At 38.3% G+C, this 20,470-nt stretch overlaps 1 protein-coding gene across 1 annotated transcript in view; it reads right to left on the minus strand.

Moving 5' to 3' along the window:
• BAK1 (BCL2 antagonist/killer 1) overlaps positions 1 to 20,243 on the minus strand; it is a 22,290-nt gene extending 2,047 nt beyond the window's left edge. The window contains exons 1-4 of the mRNA XM_015815525.1: positions 20,194 to 20,243; positions 11,611 to 11,724; positions 2,051 to 2,186; positions 1,825 to 1,968 (exon numbers count right to left, since the gene is read on the minus strand). Of these exons, the coding sequence (XP_015671011.1) occupies positions 1,825 to 1,968; positions 2,051 to 2,186; positions 11,611 to 11,692 (362 nt within the window). The 5' untranslated portion in view covers positions 11,693 to 11,724; positions 20,194 to 20,243. The remainder of the gene's footprint in view (positions 1 to 1,824; positions 1,969 to 2,050; positions 2,187 to 11,610; positions 11,725 to 20,193) is intronic.
• Between the last annotated feature and the right edge of the window lie 227 nt (positions 20,244 to 20,470).

Below are 20,470 nucleotides of genomic sequence, written 5' to 3' on the forward strand. Positions count from 1 at the left end.
AGAAGCTGGCCTTTCTTTCTGCTCCATAAAGGCCTTTTCTGCCACCATGAAGCTGGGCAGCATCCTTTTTTAAATCTGTGCTTGCATGTGGCTATAGATATTTCATTTTTAACTTGGTGTATGGTTGCTTGGAAATAATCTTTAGCTATCTGATGGGATAAGATGATTCTGACAGTCCAATTTTAAAAAAATCAGCTTTATAAGGCAACATTAGCATTTGAGTGCAGCTGGAAACTTAGCAGACATAGCACACAGAGTGTTCCCATACATAGCAACTGAAAAAAAGGAAAGAGAAAGCACAGTAGGTGCCGGTTTACCTGGTACCTAGTTTACCTGAAGGCAGCAAAATGGTGAAACTTGGCTTCCCAAGGAGGGGAGAGCAGGAAAAGAGGACAGAAGAGAAAGTTAAATGATCTTTAGATGGAACAGGAAAACAATGTTTGTGAATGTAAAGATGCATGTGTATACATTGTCACTGTTTTCTCTCTGTTGGTGATTTTTTACCCTTTGTCATTTTGTTTCTTTAATAAAAATCAAAGGGGGAAAAAGGAAAGAAACAGAGGAGAAAACTGTGACTTTTCTAAGTGGAACACCATAAACCACCTTGGAGTTCCATACAGTCTCTTGTCTGGGTATCCTTGCCATTATAAATCTCCAGGTTCATAATGGTTTTCGTTGCCTTCATGATACTTCTGATGGCCTAAGACAGTGATTGCGAACCTTTTAGAGACCGAGTGCCCCAAAACTGGCCCCACCCCCGCTCCACCCCCTGCCACGCCTCTGCTCTGCCCCCACCCCTCCTGCCTGCAGGGCCACTTATCGCCTCCAGGGCCCGCCGCAGATCGCCCAGCAGCGCCATGGCAGCCACGCCCTCTACCCGTGCCCTGCAGCATCAACTGTGCACGATGGGGCATGAGGGCAGAGTCTTGTCTACGCTGCCTGGCTGCCATGTCCTTGATTGCACTGCTCCGCGTGGGCCATGCTCGGGGCGACCCTTCTCCAGGAGGGCTGCTGATGAGGAGGGTGTCACGGGGGAGGCAAGGCTGGGGCAACAGCACGTGTGCCCACAGAGAGGGCTCTGAGTGCTGCCTCTGGCACCCGTGCCATAGGTTCACCACCACTGGCCTAAGAACCTGAAGAGAAAGAGGAGTCCAGCATCCTCTTTCCCATGCTAAGATAGCACATCTGGCAAGCTTATAGGCAGGCAAGCTATAGGCAAGCTTATAGTCTACTCCTGCTGCTGTACCCCAGCCACCAGCCCTGAATCAAGATGGTGGCCACTGCTCTGTGTGATTGAAGATCTCATCCTCTTTTTCCAATCTGGTTTGGACCCCATCCTGCTGGTCTTATATTCAGAAGGTTTTTTTTAAAAAAAACTTTAACTGAAGAGCCAATTGCCTTTACACTTAACACAGTAGTAAATCCAATAAAGGATTCCTGTATCAAGAGATGCTCTGAGTGACAGAGAAGATCCCTCCAATTCTCCTGAAGGCTCAAAAGTCATTTGCAGAGAACATGTGTTACCCGAGTGACAGCAGCATATGATTAAATTAGGGGCTGGATTTTGGCACCAAGGTAGTAATTAGCATATTTTTTTAAAAAAAAATTGATATATCAAATTGTGAGAACAGCTTAAGCCAGATGGAAATCAAAAAACACAATATTTGTGATTTTGGTCTGCTCCATCTTTGTTATTTGTCTGGTTTGCATTACCACCAGGAATTCTTGTCATTGCACAAGCAGTATGGAGGTTAACATCAACCACAACCTTAAAAAAAAAACCATACGCATCAAACTCTGGTTGAGGGCCCTGGTCTCATTTACCTGGAGGCTATTCTGGTGAAGTACTCATATGCATTGTCCCTGGAAGGCTGCAAGGACTTCAGCATCTCAGAAAACTCCTTGTCATACCGTGCATTGATGTCATCAGCAATGATAGCCAAGCGTCGACCCACCTGATTGTTGATGCTGCACAATGAAAAAAAATAAACTGGTTAAATTGGAACATGGAAGCAGACTCAGTAAATATTTAAGAGCCTGTGGTACTTACCTATTTGGCTCCTGCTGAATTGCGGCAATTTCTGGGTCGACTGGCACATCCCCCTCAGTTTGCTCCTGCTCCTGCTGGTATCGATGGAAAGCATAGCTCTGGAACACCTCCTCAGTCTGTTGAGCTACCAGGTCTTCTGCAGAAGAGATAACAGGCTCCTTCAGCTATCAGCAGCTTCATTTTGAGCAGAGGTAGGTCACAATTATTGAAGCCCAAGGCCTTCTTCTCTCAGATCAGGCTGCTGAAGGTCACGAGCAAAAACACCAACTTTCAGCAGGACAGGTTTTGCCCCCTTCCCCAAAATACTGAAAATATGTCTCTTAAGCCTTTAAAGCAGGGGTAGTCAACCTTGGCTCTTTTATGACTCGTGGACTTCAACTCCCAGAAATCGCACAGCCAACAGGAGATTCAGCACCAACCCACAACCAACCTACATACGCCCCCTCTCCCCCCCTCAGCAGTTCACCTTCCAATGACCATGACCTGAAGTAATCTCCCCATCAGAAGACTCTCTCTGATGACTCACACCTGACCTATCACAAGACCCTCACTTGACATACCCACCACCTGAAGCCCTTATAAACAGAAGAGCATTGCTACAGACATCCCCTAAACTCTGCTGAAGATGTTACCTAGCCTGGTAATGAAACATTCAGAAACCAACCCGCAAGCTCGGAGAACGAATCTTCACGCTCATCCTATACCCGAGCTACAGATATTCGCCACTATTTTGTTCTCTCATCTACAAAGAAGTAATAGATGAAGACTAATTTGTAACAAGATTCTTGAAATAAAGCCAAGGAGCTGGAAATAGGAATTGGGCTCAAATTTTCAATCCTCCTTCTTTCCCATCAGTATACACTTATGGGATGAGTTCTATAGATAGGTGAGGTGCAGATTTGGTAGTCTATAAGAGGGGTCCCCAACCCCCAGTCCATGGACCGGTACGGGCCGCAGCATGCCAGCAACCGGTCTGCACAAACAAGAAAAGTCCCCTCCGTGGGATGTAGGCAGCACACAAAACCACGCACTCTCTGGTCCATGGAAAAAACTTTCTCCACAGAACTGGTCCCTGGTGCCCAAAACGTTGGGGACCTCTGGTCTATAATACTCATTGTCCATGCAAGCTGCACTCTAACTATGCAAAACTAAGAACTCACCAAACAGAACAGCAACACAGATGAAGACAATGCAATCTATAAAAAAAAAACAGCTGGTACTAGGATTATTTTTCCCTGTTTGCTCTTTCCTCTACATTTCTCTCTCCCATAACTTTTTTTTTTTTTACCCATTAATACTCAGAAAGATTTTGCTGGGAAATCTTACTCTGGCCTTGAAACGGAAGTGGGAGAGATGAAATGACTCAGCCCTGACAAACTGTATGAGAAAACATGACAAAGAGAGTCAAGATAGCTCTGCTTGGTTGTGTTGTCCTTAAAAAGAGGATAATACAGTTTTCAGACAGACTTTCAAGATACTGTTAATATTCTCTGCAATAAAAAAAAATAGTATTCCTAGAATCCCTGTAGTGCCTATTCTTGATCTGATTTATCTTGGAGGGCTGACAGATTTTAATATTTCATATGCTGGATGAGAAGAAATGCAGAAGAGAAGGCAGAAGAAAAACAGCTTAACCCTTTGTCATTGGTTACTTCTTCTAAACCAGGGGTAGTCAACCTTGGCTCTTTTATGACTCGTGGACTTCAACTCCCAGAATTCCTGAGCCAGCCATGCTGAGGAGAAATGGAGAGATTTCCATGCTGAGCCATGTTGACTCAGGAATTCTGGAAGTTGAAGTCCACGAGTCATAAAAAAGCCAAGGTTGCCTACCCCTGTTCTAAACCGTGCCTGACCACCCACCTCCCAAAGCTATTTTTAGCTATTCTGATAAGAGACTTAGGCCTATTGCCAGATTATGGCCTCTCTACTCCTGAAGTGCAAAAGACAAAGCCACAATAGAGAGGGCTGCATGTACTTTCCCCTCTGTTCCCCTATATTTCAAGTGAGAATATGATTATGTGTGCTTAATGGACATTATTTTATATATTATGCTACATTATCTTTCTTTTCAGCTAGCAAGTAAAGCGAAAAAATACGAACTTTTGTTCATCTCATTTCCCAACAGAAAAGCAACACATTTTCTATTGCACTAAACTATTTTAAGATAATATCCAAAGCAACAAAAATGACAATAAAGGTTATCTTATCTTTTTTTCTAGCTGTAGGATCATTATCCTAGGCTAAAGTGAGAGCCAGCACAATGCTGGTAAATGCTGGATTGTGGAAATCCAGGGTAAAACTGAATCTAGTCCTAAAACGTCTTGATGATTTTAGAACAATTCAGCATAAACTACCTTCCAGGATTATTATGAAGGTATTGGGGAGTGGCTACATATCCTGAGATTCCGAAAGAACAGACAGCACAAAACCAGAATGTAGTAATACAAATGTATCGACACTGATGCTTATCATATATATGCACACTTCCTTGGAGTAAGCCTCAGTAAAGTTCAATTCCTTATGACTTTAGGTACATGTCCATGCTATTTTTCTTAATCAGAGTAAGAGGCACTTACACACAGTAATGTGTGTACATTATCACAATGCATAAGGGATGGATCTTGTATCACAGTGGCACAGTGCCTTTTGTCATCTGTCCTCTTGTCCTATCTGCTCTGGGATGTCTTATGATCTCCCATCCAAGAGCTAACCAAGACTGACTCTTAGTTCTTGAGCCCAACCTTTTGGGCACCAGGGACCGGTTCCGTGGAGAGAGGTTTTTCCGCAGACCAGAGGGTGCATGGTTTTGCTGCCTTCATCCTGCGGATGGAGCTTTGCTTGTTTGTATGGACCGGTTGCTGGCATGCTATGGCCCGGTACTGGTCCATGGACCGGGGGTTGGGGACCCATTCTAAACCACAAGTCTGATGGTAAGAGATTGGAATGTTTAGAATGCTCTTGAAAATTCCCTCTTCTACTGGGCATTATGAATCATTATAAGACGCCATGTGCTTTTATTTGGATTATGTTATGTTCATCATTTATGTATTATATCTAAGAAAAAATTTAAATCCCCAAAGTTTCATGTAGGTCTTGTATGCTCCTGCCACTTGCTATATACTTCACCATGTACTTACTGTCATTCCCAAAATAATTTAAAGTCAGAAGCAAATTTATGCTGTAATTCTGCACATATTGTTTGTGTCACTAATACTGCTGAACTGTGGCCAGGGTGGAGTATTGTCTACAATGTTTGGGCTGCACATTTTATATTCAACTTCTAGGTGAGTTTAGGATTAGTATCTTTTTACTAAATGCAGTTAAGACTTCTCATCAAATGTTTATATCATATATAGCCACTGCAGCTTAAAATAAAAGCATTATTTTTCAGAGGGTTGCAAGGGATGATAGTTATAACCTGCAACCTTAAATGTGGTCAGTGCAGTGCTGTTATTTTTATTTTCCAGTTAGGCATGAGTTTTTTTAACCATCCAATCTACAATCTTATTAGATATTCTGTCCCCCTCACCAAAGCCTTCTCCCAATTAGATTCTTCTCTTCTTTTCCCTCCAACCAGACCACACCACAGGTAGTCCTCAACTTACGATCACAATTGAGCCCAAAATTTCTGTTGCTAAGTGAAACATCTGCTAAATGAGTTTTGCTCCATTTTATGATTTTTCTTGCCACAGTTGTTAAGTGAATCACTGCAGTTGGTAAATTTGTAACACGGTTTTTAAGTGAATCTGGCTTCCCCATTGACTTTGCTTGTCAGAAGGTCCCAAAAGATGATCACATGATCCCTGGGACACTGTAATCATCATAAATATGAGTCAGTTGCCAAGCATCTGAATTTTGATCATGTGACCATGGGGATGCTGCAATGGTCATAAGGAAGGGTGAAAAATGGTCATAAGTCACATTTTTCAGTGATGTTGTAACTTTGAACGGTCACTAAATGAATTGTTGTAAGTCGAGGACTACCTGTATTACCAACAGCCATTAGGAAAAAAAATCCCCAATGCTATTTTTGTCTTTACAAAAACATTATTTCCTGTGTTGTTATCTAAGATTTTTGATTTTTTTAATAAATCTTCTTGGTAGGATTTGTTTTATGAAAGGCAAAATAAAACTAGTATAATAAATAAGAAATTATACCCAAGAAAGTTGTAATGTGGTTAACATTTTTTGCTGACTTTCCAAGCTATTGACCTTTCCAAGCTATTTGCAGCCCTTCCTCCAAGTAATCATATACTTATATAGTATCTACATTATAGCATGAAGATTGGAAATATATGAAAATGTTTTTCATCTTTCACTTAAAGAAATGACTTAAATTATTTTCAAGAGCTGAACTTTTATTGGAAGGCTAATTAAGACGTGGTACAATGGAGGGACCTGACATGGTGGAAAAATCAGAAGAAATCAGTGTCTTGCACAAGATCAGCACAGGCTGGGAAAGGAGAACAGCTGCACAAAGTAAAACCAAGTAATTGACTCATATTCTCATTGAAGCATTGCAAAATCACCCACAAGTTACAAGCAAACAATTAACCAAAACCTTTTCCCCTGCAACCTAGCTTACTAAGAACATAGTCTCTATTTCTATCATTTCTTAGCAAAGTACTGTAAACGAATCCTGAAAAATAAGCAAATAGGAAAATAAGCAAAAGGACGTTCTTGAAAATTATACCAGTTTCCTTTTTTTAGTTTGCTTAAAAAATATTTCAGGACATTTAAAATGTAAAGTGAACTGTCTCTTAAAAAAACAGCTACAAAATTCCATTTGGGTCAGGTATTATTAGACATGTCAACAGAACTTCTGTTACAGAAAAATCAGGCAGCCCATTACTATCCTCACTATTTTCTGTTACCTTAAGACCCCCGCCCCAAGAACCGAAAGAGAAACCTGACAACATAGATTTTGTTATTTTACTTAATCTGCCTGAAAAGCTAAACATTTCTTCCTCTTCCTCCTCCTCCTCCTCCTCTTCCAGTGACATCATTCTATTAGCATCATGCCACCAGCAGCCCTAAAGTGACTAAAAAACACAAAAAATATGCATCTCTCTCTACTCATCTTTAAAGAATACTATTCCAGGACAGAGAAAGATGTAACTTTCAGAAAAAGAGAAAAAAACACAGCTACTTGCAATTTTGAACTACACTATGTTTATGGCATTATATAATAATCTTTTTCAACATGCTTTTAAATAGGCTTTCAAGTTTGGATGTTAATAGCCCATTCTTCTTGTCTCATAGGGCCATTTAAAATTGTTCTACTGTAATTCACTAACAGATTTCAAATAAAACTGGTCGTTTCCTCCTTGCTAGTTGTTCTTGCATTAATCTCCTTGAGCTATAAATTGTTGCCTCATAGGCAAACTCTGATGAATAATAAGAGGAGTGATAAATAAGTATCTCACGTGCAGGAAGTCAATGTTAGCTCATACAGTAGGATTTAAAAGAAGATGGTTATTGTACAAACAGGAAATATGCTTGCTTGAATATAATGAAATGATTCCTAATTTATACAAAAACCAGAATTCTTTAGTTTTGTAAAATATCGCACATTGCTAGCAAAACTTTAGTATGTTTACATTTTATAATTAGTCTCATCATTTGTTTTTCCCCCCTGTAAAACTTAAAAAGATAAAAATAATAATTGAAGTAGAGTGCTAGAGCAAATTATGTAACATTATCTAAAAATCCTGGTTATGCAGTATATTTTGCTCCATATCATATAATTAAGTCTGTTTTGGAACAAGCATATGTAAGTTAAGTATGCTAGATATTCATTCATTCATTCAATTTCTAAAGCTGCCCAACTCAACAAAGTGACTCTGGCTGGAGTCCAGGATATTTAGAGATGCAAAATCACTATTGTTTATACAAAGATTAAAGTATAAACCAATATATTGGTATTAGGTGCACTGGAATGTGTAAATAATAGGGAGCAATCTCTGAAGGAAAATTATTTTCCAACAGATCAAATGGAGTCATCCAAGTTGTTTAAACAAAGTTAATTATTCAAAAACATTTAAGTAAAAAAGGGCACATTCATATACATAACAATAATAACAACAACAATAATAGTTGGAAGGGACCTTAGAGGTCATCTAGTCCAATCCCCTGCTCAGGCAGGAAACACTATACCATTTCAGACAAATGGCTGTCCAGTCTCTTCTTAAAAACTTCCAGTGTTGGAGCATTCACCGCTTCTGGAGGCAGGTTGTTCCACTGATTAATTGTTCTAACTGTCAGAAAATTTCTCCTTAGTTCTAGATTGTTTCTCTCTTTGATTAGTTTCCATCTGTTGCTTCTTGTCCTGCCTTCAGGTGCTTTGGAGAATAGCTTGATCTTGATCTCAAAGCTCCATCATCTCAATAATGATTTTAATTTTGCACTAACTCTGTGTATTTACTTTAAAAAATCCAGTAAATAAGCCAACATGATCCCAATGTCACTGAAAACACCACTATCATTCATTGATTAGGAATTATTCATAATTGTACATTGGGCAAGTGTGGTTTTTTTTGTATCGTCAGTTTTACAGGGATATTTACTGCCAGATGATTTTTTCTTTTTTTATCTATATTTCTGGGGCACTTTGATAATTTTTATTTGCAATGTCTGTTGGATAAATCTCTCTAAAAGTAGTAAAATTTCGCTCCATTATGTGTAAGCTTTGCTCACAAATGTCTATGCAGATTCTCAGTCATCCAGGTCATGGTTGTCTCAAAGGTGCTTTTTCAAAAGGCAACTGGACTTCGTTTTTCCCTTGAAGATGTTTTGCTTTTCATCCAAAAGCTTCTTTAGTTCTTGAAGAACTTTTGAAAAAGCACCTTTGAGACAACCATGACCTGGATGACTGAGAATCTCCACAGTCATTTGGGAGCAAAGTTTACACATATTGGAGCAAAATTATGGAAATTTAAGGAAAAACAAAAAGTCCAGTTGCCTTTTGAAAAAGCACCTTTGGGACTTCGTTCACAAATCGTTGCTAGTAGTCATTGATATTAGGGTTGCTTTGTTTTGCCGAACATATTTTTATTGGTCAATAACTAAAATAAAATTTCTGTCTATCATATATTGTGCAGATTCGAAGGATGCAAATGAAGCCATGACAATGAAAACATAGTCTATGCATTAATGCATACAAAATGATACTGCAGAACTCATTATCTCAAAGCTATGCGGTGGCATAAGAGCCAAGTACCCTAGTAACTAACATTTTATCTCAGCTAATCTATACAGGAGGTATCCTCTTAAGATTATTATCCCATATGGCTGAGGCTAATAGCAAACACTCCACCTATAACGTCTTAAAAATTCAGGGTTTTAAGAGATTTGCATTGAGAATATAGCAATTTTTCTCTGTTAAACCTGCACACAAGATATATGGATGGAGAAGTTGAACCAAATAGCCTATAAACTGCCACAAAATTTAAGAAGCTGCCTATATGTGGGATGAATGCAAATGCCAGTTCTAACTGGTTTAGTGTATTAATGAATATATAACAGTAGCATACTAAGCTTTCTTCTAAGACAGAAATCTGTAAAATTATAATCCAAAGTAATCATGAACTTGATTCTGAAAAATATATTGTCCCATGTGTTATTTGCATGTTAGGGACAAGGCTATGCAGTCTTAGGCAACTGCATCCCTGGGATAGGAAATAAGAACCCACAACAAGTTTACCTCTAATGAGTTGTTAACTCTCTCCTAGCAAAATATTTGATAATTATTTTGGGAAACAACTTGAGTGTCTAATGCAGCAGAACCCTAGCCCTAATCTTAAAGTTTTCATACCCTGGTAATTCACAAATAAAATCCCCAAATGTCTGAAAATAAATTTACCTGCTGCAACATATTTTAAGATGGAGCTTACACATTGATTAATTTTTTCTAATGACTATTGCACATATGGGTGGATGATGTTGAAATATGACTGCCAAGCTGAAGGAATTATTCAAAATTGTAGCTGAGCTGCCAATAGTCTACTACACAATGCACACACTCCAATAATGATTTTGTAACCCTCTCCTTTGGAAGCAAGCTTGTCAAATGAATAAATTACATCAGATACTTATTCATTTCTGCTTTGTATCAGAATAAAGAAAAAACAATTTTTTTTCTGGGAAAGAAAGAGGTTCCAATAAATTCTTGGGCACAGTCATAAAATACTGCACATAGATTATGCCTACCATGACATCAACAACCCCATATTATCCAGAGCTGATGCAGATATCATTTTATGGTTCCCATATATCAAATGCTGGTAACTGAATGAAACCTGAGTGGAATTTTTTTTTCTTTACAGCTGCTTATCATGTCCAGCAAAAATTGTTCTAAAGTGACAGCCCCCAATAAAACACAAAGATTTATTTCAACTTGATGATTACTCATACAGTAGTCCCCATTATCTCCTTGATACAAAAGCAATACTGATTATATATACGGTTAGTCACTTTGGAATGGCTTAATTATATTCTTTGGTGCCTTCCAAATAATAGGGGAGTTTGTTATTGGTCACCTGCAGGCAGAAGACATACATGAGACTTTTCTGAGACCAAGGCTTTCAAAGAACGATGTAACAGTAATAGGGAATGGGGGGGGGGGAATATCAATTATCCTGGTATGTGCTGTCAATCCAACTCTACCAGGAGCCAGAGATGCAACAAATTCTTGGCCTCCATTACTGACGTTACTTGTTGGAGTAGGAAAAAAGAAACTAAGAGAGGAAAGTGCTTTCTCCACTTTAATAAAAGGTTTGGATGTAGCTTTTTTAAGTTTGAGAATTAAATAATAAGAAAGGCAGTCACTGCACACTTATAAATTCAAAGAAAGAAAGACAGAAAGTCCTAAACATGCCTGTTCCAAATCTGAATCCAAAAGAAAGTCCTAAACATGCTTGCTTCATATTTGATCTCCTAAAATCTAGGGGTATTACACATATTAGGGTTTTAGTTTTGGGATGGGGAACACTGGGCAGCAGGAGGTGAGGATTGTAACTCTTAGTATATTCAGACATAATTTACTGCCGGAAATGAGGGGTCGCTCTCTTCTTGGTCTATGCGATAATCCACCTTCCGCTTAAATCCTGGTGCTTCTGAGCTGGCATTGGCAGGCATGTTTGATGTACCTATGCCATGATCCATTTGTTTTTCTAAGCACACTGCCTGCCAAAGCCCATCAACAGCCAATCACAGAGGCATCTCAGCCTAAAACAATTAGTCCTCCTGATATGAACTGACCTCACTACATAAATTCCTGCAAAAAGCATTAGAACAGTGTTTCTCAACCTTGACCATTTTAAGGCATGTGGACTTTAACTCCCAGAATTCCACAGCCAGCATTGCTGGCTGTGGAATTCTGGGAGTTGAAGTCCACATGCCTTAAAATGGTCAAGGTTGAGAAACACTGCATTAGAATGTGGTAGAACTATATTTCTAGCAAAAGCCATTGCTACTGTCATGTTTAAGAAAAACTGACAGGTGAAGCTTGCCAACTGGTTATTCATCATCAGAGTCAAATGAAGAGCTGCAGCCATGTTTACCTGATGCTATTTCCTGGGATGATCTGCGTCTTTCTCCTGTTCTTCTCCTGTCTGCTGGATTGCTGCCATTCCACGAGGCCATGTTGATGTGTGCTTTGGTAGAACTGAATTAACCTGAAAAGATTATGGGACAGATAAAACAATCTGTTTAATTGCTCCAAGATCACCAGCCCAACTCTTGTTTTTATCATCAAAAGTCTGCCTCGCTTTCTTGAAAAAGCAATGCTCCTTCATCACGTCCTCCCCCCAAACCTTGATCCCTAACTTAACTTAATTTTTGACACAATTATTCCCATTGTTCTCACAGATACACAACTAAACAGGTCCTGAAAAGCATATTGGAAATGAGAGCTCTTTAGAAAAATTTGCAATGGCTTGAATTGCTGAGACAGATTTGAATATCTACAGACAGGTAACGTATACCTATATATGTAATACCTATACCTGCAATTCTGAGATTGATAAATTTATATCATAAATAAATATGTGTAGTGATCCGGTTCCCATGAAACACAAGACACAGGGCTGTCTGCAAAAGTGAGAACCTCGAGTAGATTCGTAAGCTCTCTTTTATTGAAAATTTTACACATAGACCTCGCTCTCAAGGAGAAAATAACAACCTTCTGGTTAGCTATTTGCTAGACATAGACACAGATAACATTTATTTGTACTTCGTACGTGTTTCAACTGCCAGGGCAGTCTGCACGTACTTATACAATACACATCTTTGGTTAATCTCCACAAATATGTCTATATCTGATGAAATTGCACAGCAATAATAGAGACTGTTTAACAGAAATGTTTATAAATAAAATATAAGTATAAAGTAATGATTCAGTCACATATCTTACAATCAATATCTTACATCATGATTTATATAAAATGTAAGACTTATTATTAAGGCTTAATACTTCAAGTCCTAACCAAGAACCTTAGAATTATCATAGTGTCTAAAAATAGACTCAATTCCAAGCAGAGTGTTGTTTTTTTAAAATTAGGGTGCTCAGGTCTGCTAAACTTAATAATTCCAGATACTGAGGAAGTCCTTTATATATCTCTTTGAGGGCTCCAATTATGATTTGTGTAAAATAGATTTCTTTTTCTATAAGTGCTTATTATTAAGTTAAATATAGTGCAATTCTTGACTTTCTTGGCCTCTAAAGAATAGATGAGCCTTGGTCCCAATTCTGATACCAGTTTTCTCTCAATTCTAGCTTAAATTAGAAATATTTACATTTGAGATGGCACTGATTTTCAGTTTTTCTTCCAGCAACTCCAGCCTGCTTTTTAAAAGTGGCCATTAAATGGCCATTTTGATCTCTTAGCACAAAGGGAAGTTTGGGAATGATTTGCTTATATGCCCAAACCCATGTGGATCTATTCAAGGTAATATGCAGCTGAAGTAATGCTTATATGACTGACGAAACAGAGAACCTGGTGTCTGGTCTGAAGGGCTGGCTGACAGGCTGGTAAACTGCTACTGTTGAAGCAGGAGGGGAACAAAAGGAAGATATTCTGGAAGAATATGATAAACTCACAATTCAGTGGATATACTGAACAATGCAATGCTTGGCTGGATGTCCTGCTTATTTATTTCTGATTAATGCAGCCCAACAATTCTAATCACCTTTACAATCCCATAAATTTGCTCTGAAAAAAAGAACCCTTTATAATCTATAATCTAGAGAGATTCAAGGCCCCTTTTCTGACTCTTTCAGTTGAATACAGATGTTGTTAATTGTTTGGAGACCCCTTCTCTTGCTTATGTAGGGAATTATGTAATTTAGATTTATCAGCTTCCGTGTCTTCCTGGGTCTACTTCTGTTTTCACTATTGTTTGTCGTATGCAATAATCACCTTAGGCATAATTTTGATAAAGAAAGGTTTTCATGACAGAAGGAAGTGGTTGCTGTTTATATGCAACTATTGTAGGAATTGGAAAGAGAGAAGAGGCAAAGGTCTGTTTTATAGTTAGCACTAAGGACCTGTATGACTTGGACAAACTGATAAGCAGCTGCTTATTCCTGGCTTTGCTTACTGATGCATCTATTTACTTGGGACTGGTTCTGGTTCCTCTTTCATTTGTTCTGCAAAAGAAAACCACCAGCATTGTACTGAATTAACTCTTTTCTAGTCGGAAGGAAAGAGAAGAGGTTGACCAGCAGTAAGGTAGATGAACTTAGTTAACAAAGGCAATGACTGCACCCCTGGGAAACTTGAAAGAACAAGTTAGGGATAAATTGTCATGGAAAACATCTATCTATGTGGTGCCTAGGACTCAAAATGATTTGATGATACATTAATCAGTCAGTTGACGGAGGCCCTGAACTTGCTTGTACTTTCGTATCGTTTATTTTTACATTTCTAACATGCATGATGAAAATAATTTTTAAACTTTTTCTATTTTACATAGAGACTGAACCAAAAGAAAGTTAGAAAAAATACAACCCCAGACAAATTAAAAAAGAGAAAAAAGAAAAACATTCCTTATAAATATTTGTAATAGCCATTGGACTTCTAATAAATATACCACTATCATATATATTAAATAGATCTATCATAATAACAAATATTGCAGCATCTTCTGATTAGTAAAAAATACTGCTTTTTCCAATCAGATAGATTATGTATTTCTGACAAACATTGCTTAACATTTTAAATAATATCACTTTTCCAATTTCTCAATATGATTCTTCTAGCTCCTCCATTTGATATACCCACAATTCCAGATGTACAAATTCCAATATTTTGGTAAATAGTTCAACTTCATATTAACATCCTTAACATTTAGAGATTTTCCTATAAATTTGCTTATACATATTAACACGTTATTTCAAAAAGATATCAATTTATCCCATGACCATATCATATGGGTCGGTGAACCAGCAAACATTTTATACTGCACTTCCAAAATAGAAAATCTGATGTCCATTTTTAAAAATATACTCTTTGGAGACTCCAGTTCACCTTAAATACATTTTAATGATCTGTACATATCACTTTAGCAATCAATTTATTGATGCAATAATTTGACACTTGGAGGAATAGAAGATTTTAATATCTCCTATTGTTTAATACAATATTAAGTCGCCAAGGATACTTTATAGTAAAAGGCAGGTTGATGTTAAGGCTCTCTGTGCTGCATAATCACCTAAATAATCTTGTGGTTGCTATAAGTCATGGGATGGTAGGTCTATTGTTAGTTATTTGCACCCCCAGATACTTAATACTGTTGACCACCTCTATAGCTGCATCCTTGATACAGAGTGGAGTATGACTATGCCGGCTCTTTCTAAAATCTACAATGATCTCCTTTGTTTTATCAACATTTAGAACCAGGTTACTTTTATTGCACCAGTCCACCAGAGCTTTCACCTCTTACCTATAAGCATCTTCACTGTCATCCTGAATAAGACCCACCACTGCCGTGTCGTCTGCATACTTCACAATATGATTCGTAGCAGATTTGGCACAGTAGTCGTCGGTCATCAAGATGAACAGTAGCAGATTCAGGACACAGCCCTGTGGAGAACCTATACTGAAGGAGATGGAATTAGAAACTTTCTTTCCAACTTGCACAACGTGGCGCCTATCAATAAGGAAATCAAGTATCCAATTACATAAAGGAGTATTAAAACCTAATAGGCCCAGTTTGTTCACCAGACGCTGAGGGATGATTGTGTTGAATGCTAAACTAAAATCCACAAACAGCATTCATACATGAGTATTCTTCCCCTCCAGGTGCGCCAAGCTAAGATGAAGCACACAGGAAAGTGCATCTTCTACAGAACGGTTCTTCCGATAGGCAAACTGTAATGAGTCAAATGTAGGGGGAAGGCATGAAACCATGTAGTCCTTTACCAATCTCTCAAAACACTTCATCATAATGGAAGTGAGTGCAACTGGACAGTAATCATTAAGGCATGTGATTTTAGTTTTTGGGGGCACTGGTACAATGATTGCAGCCTGATGCAACGAGAGATTGAAGATGTCCGTGAGAACAGTGGCCAGCTGGCCAGCAAACTCCCTAAGTATTCGCCCAGGGATATTATCAGGGCCCGCAGCTTTCCGACTGTTGACTTTCCACAAGACTTTCTGAACAGCAGTTGTAAAAACAGTAATAGAACAGTACAATTTTATAAAGGAAAATAAAGGAGAACACTGACTCTTATTAACATGTATGTGTCTGCAGACATTCCAAAAACAACAGATATACTACAACACTAACATATTCACAGAGATGCTGAAGCCATGTACTTAGTTTTAAGACATCTACTGGATTGCCAATATGTGGCAATAGTTTGCCACAGGATCAACAGAAATCAAGCATTACAGTATGCAGAAATGAGATTCTGGTCCATTTTAATGGGGTCAATCCATTCCCATCCACAAATGCATTAGATTTCAATAAAATCAAATTACAAAAACTTTATCAACTTTTTTTTAACAGAACAGATTTCAATGCTTAAATGTAAATATTTTCTAAAGTAAATAAACATACAGTATACAAATATTCCTTTCAGATTTACCTGCTGTAATTTAAGGATCTCAACACACAGAAGCCTTGCACCTCTACTAAGAAATGCAAGCAGGTGGACAACTGGTTTGTAAGCTTAGTACTACTCACAATTCAAGCCTGAATCTTATGCCTGAAGCAAAATTTTAAAAGATATTGCAGCTTGAGTCTCTAGTCAACACTTACAGTTTGAGAACTCTGTGTAAAGAAATAACTAATCACTGCAGTGGGGTCTTAAATTCTAAATAAATAAGGGTTTGATCTTAAGCTAGAACATTTTCTTTCCCTTACTTGAATAAATTTCTGAGTCCTTGAAATGTCATAATAATCCGTATTTTTGTTCAGAATAATTCACAGATGGATAAAGGAGACAAGACATATCATCTTCTATGATGGCACTCAGTAATAAATTACTGGCAGTATTGAAATAATATGCTGAGTCTAATTTATATTTATTGACCCAATTCTTTGCCACATCTACAAAAGAATGGGAAACGCCATGAGAATTAGCCCACTTAGTAGATTGTATCTAGCACTGTGTGTGAGTATATGTGAGCATGTGTGTGTGTCTGTAAAAACATTTTTTCAAATGTTATTTCTATGTCATTGTTTAGTTTGGTGGAAAGATGTTATTGCATGATGGCAACTAATTTTTTACAATGATACAATTGTATAAAATCACCATGGAGACTACTACGAGCTCTCCATAAATCACTGAAATGAAAAACTAAACCCATTAATAGTGGCAACTGATAAATTACCACTATATTAAGTCAGTGAGACCAATGTTGCCAAGGAATTCCACAGAATTCTGGATCTTTAAGTTTCCTGAAAGGTTTTATTCAAAATAATATTAGGTTGCACTAGGAGGATAATTTGTGTAGCATGATTTACTACATTATGCCAGGGGCAATTATTTTTCCTTTACTGACTGTTTACTTGATAATTCATTTACAGATACATAGTTCACTTGCACAGAATTTCTATTGGGGGAAAAACTGTCAACCCTGGATAATATAGCTTGCTGACTGCAATGGCAAGTGAACGTAATATCATCAGAGAACATTGCTTAATGGATGGGACATAAAATATGTTTGCTCTATCAGACTTTGAGAGAGAGATAGAAATGAGATGAGAGAAATGATCCCTCAGGCCACCTCTCTCCCCTCATTTAATGATAAGCAGTCATCAAACTTCCTACCCACTAATAGCCTAATCCTCTATGAACCTCACCAGCCCTCTTTGAAAACCATCCAAATTGGCTATTGTTACCACCAGCCCCATTGCCAACTATTCTTGCCAGACAAGCTCATAACCCAGACGCTCATTTTTGGACATGGAATTTACCCTTGCAAGAGAGGCAAATAATTTCCAATTTCCAATTAAAGTTATAATTTGCAGGAGAAAGGCAACAAAATGGCATAGAGGTAGCATTGGTTCCAAGTGTGGTCTATTCTCTAGAACAGGAAAAATTAGCTAAAAGCTGCACTAAGTTTAATATCGTTTTGTGCGTTTCGATATGATCCTTTTTCTCTGGCAATGAAGGGAAGAGCTGGATTAAGAACAATTAGCAAATTAATATAACAACAGAAAATTATTGAAGTACTGCTGCAGTTCCTCCAGGCAAGCAACTGACAACTTTGGGCAATAAAGGTTCCTCATATGCAATTGCCAATGTGAACACTCTTCACTTATTTTTACAGCTCTCAGTAGTTACTGGCAGTGATAGCCTCAGTGCACATAATGCCAGAATCCTCTTGCTTTCTTAGAGTAAACAATTCATTGGGCCTGCCCCACACAAAAGAATTTAGAGTCTTCCATGTTAACTTGCTGTACTGCACTCCTCTCATCTTTTATCATAGTAAATCATTTACCACACACTCTAGTCTTGGTTTGTCTGTAGCAAGGCTACAGAGAACATAAGCCTTAAGCCTGATCTAACACTGAACCAGATTCTTAAGAAGCCTTATTTGAACTTTGTTGTATTAAACATAATGGCTATTTTGTTTAACAAATTATTCCAATTGTTTCTGGCCCAAATGCCACCATGTACCTGGAAAATGTGTCTCTAAACATCTTAATATGTTTGTTTAACCATGGCTAATTAAATAAGCAACAGCTGACTGAGTTTATATTGCCCATTCTTTTTACCACATGGTTTAATTTTGGTAAATTTAGCGTGTTTTGTGAACTCAACCAGATTCTCTCAAGTCGTGAAATATACAGGAGCTAAAGAGTATATTGAACAGGTAAGTCATTTTGATAATTCATTCAACTGGCATCTAAATTAGTGTGGGGGCCAGTTCTATTTGTGTCTTTATTCTCTTTGACAGTAAATAGCAAAAGTAGGCTAGGATTGGTTCTCACTTTGATGTAAGACCATCAAGGAATACCAAGGCACAAAATTGGCCTTGGAAGCACCCCCCCCCCTAAATCTCAGAAGGTACTAAGGGCCAACCACTTCCTTACTGCTGCCAATAAAACTACATGGATAACAAAACACAAAGAATAAATCTCAACTGAAGACTATACCTCTGGAAACAAAACAATGTTAATTTATAACTGCATGGAGTATTTATACTGCTTCATTCTTGTCACTTTGCAGTTATCTGTTCTTGTGCATTGTTGTTTAGAGCAGGGGTCTCCAACCGGTACAGGGCTGCAGCATGCCAGCAACCAGTCCGCACAAACAAAGCCCCATCCATGGGATGTAGGCAGCACACAAAACTATGCACTCTCCAGTCCGTGGAAAAACCTTTCTCCATGGAACCAGTCCCTGGTGCCCAAAGGATTTGGGACCTCTGGTTTAGAGGGAAAACAACTATGAAACTAATTTCATGCTTCTTTCTCCTTTATTCCGCCTTCCTGTTCCTCAGCTATCTCCAAATTAAATTTACAATTGAAAATGAAGAGTTGTGACTGATAGATTGACCTGGTAAAGGAGTTTCTGGTAATTACGAAAGTGAAACTTAAATATCTCTGGGCATATCCAAATCTGGGTAGAAGCCATCTAAAGCCAGTCCTATGCTTTGTACTTTTTTCCTGGATAAACACATTGTATTCATATTTGCATAAGAGAAACAGTACAAATGATTAGTCGTTAGGTAAAGGAGGTTCAGAAAAGCCTCATTTTCTGATATCTAAGCTAAATCAGTGCCTTATATTTATACTACTAGTATATTCAGATTTAATAATTTAATCTTTAAAGAAACAATTATAAAACTTGTCCATTTTCCTAAAAAAATCTACCTTATACTACCATTCTTAAACTAATGCAAATATTGCTGTAAAATACCTTAGTAACTTCCAGATAGTGGACTTCAACTCCCAGAATTCCCCAACTAGCATGTCTACTGCTGACAATTCTGAGAGTTGAAGTACACCTATCTGGAAGTTGTCGAAGTTGGAAAACACCGTTCTAAAGCTATATCATGTTAGGTTTTGACAAAGCATATAATGTGAATTCAAACTGTAAACCATAATTAAACTATCTACTAGTGAACTGCATGCAAATGCCTGAATTGGAAAAACACAATGGATCTTAAGTTAAAACTAAACCGGCTAGGTTCATGCAATCCAATGAGGTCCCATCTCATATATGCTTTTAGCCTCCTATTGTGCAAACCTTGATATATATATATATTTTAGTTCAGGTGAAGCAAATGTTAACTCCGGCAACATAACACTTAATACTTGTGATAACCCCTCTTGCTGTGGTCGGTTAAGGCTGAAGATTTCAGTTAGGATACCATTCGCAACGTTATCAGAGCGAGCATTACGCTTTCCGGTGTCAGTTTTCAATTGGATTTTGTTACTCCTAAGAAAAGTCAGTAATACTTTGTGCAGCCCTACCTTATAAAGCACAAGAAAAAGGACCTAGTCAAAACAACCACAAAGGAACATTTGTAACGCACCTCAAACATTTGCCACTGTACCATCGCTAAGACGAAAAAAAATATATGACTGTAGGTACCTTAGGAAAACACTTCTGAATTTCATGCCCCAGGTCATATGCTAATTAATCCGGAATAACTGACGCCCTGTAATTCCCAGCTTACAATATCTACCTTTAAACGATGAGAGCAAGGTTGTATCCCCAACGTTGCACTGCAAAGCTCTAAGGTGGATTAATTGGGTTCTGGATTTCGGCAATCTCGCGTCTGGAAAGCTGAGGCTCGTCCTTCTCCCCGGTCCCCCCCTGCTGACCCTCCGGCTCCTCGGAGCACCTCTAGGCCTGCGGCGCACTTTTGCTCAGCCGAGCAGGCGGCGCTTCAGAGCGCAAGCGTCGCCAGCAGCCTCGCATCCTCGCTCCGCATCCAGCTAAAGGCCCGAAGAAGACCCGCC

This window comes from Protobothrops mucrosquamatus, unplaced genomic scaffold (genome assembly GCF_001527695.2).
Source record: "Protobothrops mucrosquamatus isolate PMUCROS unplaced genomic scaffold, P.Mucros_1.0 scaffold346, whole genome shotgun sequence".
NCBI lineage: Eukaryota > Metazoa > Chordata > Lepidosauria > Squamata > Viperidae > Protobothrops > Protobothrops mucrosquamatus.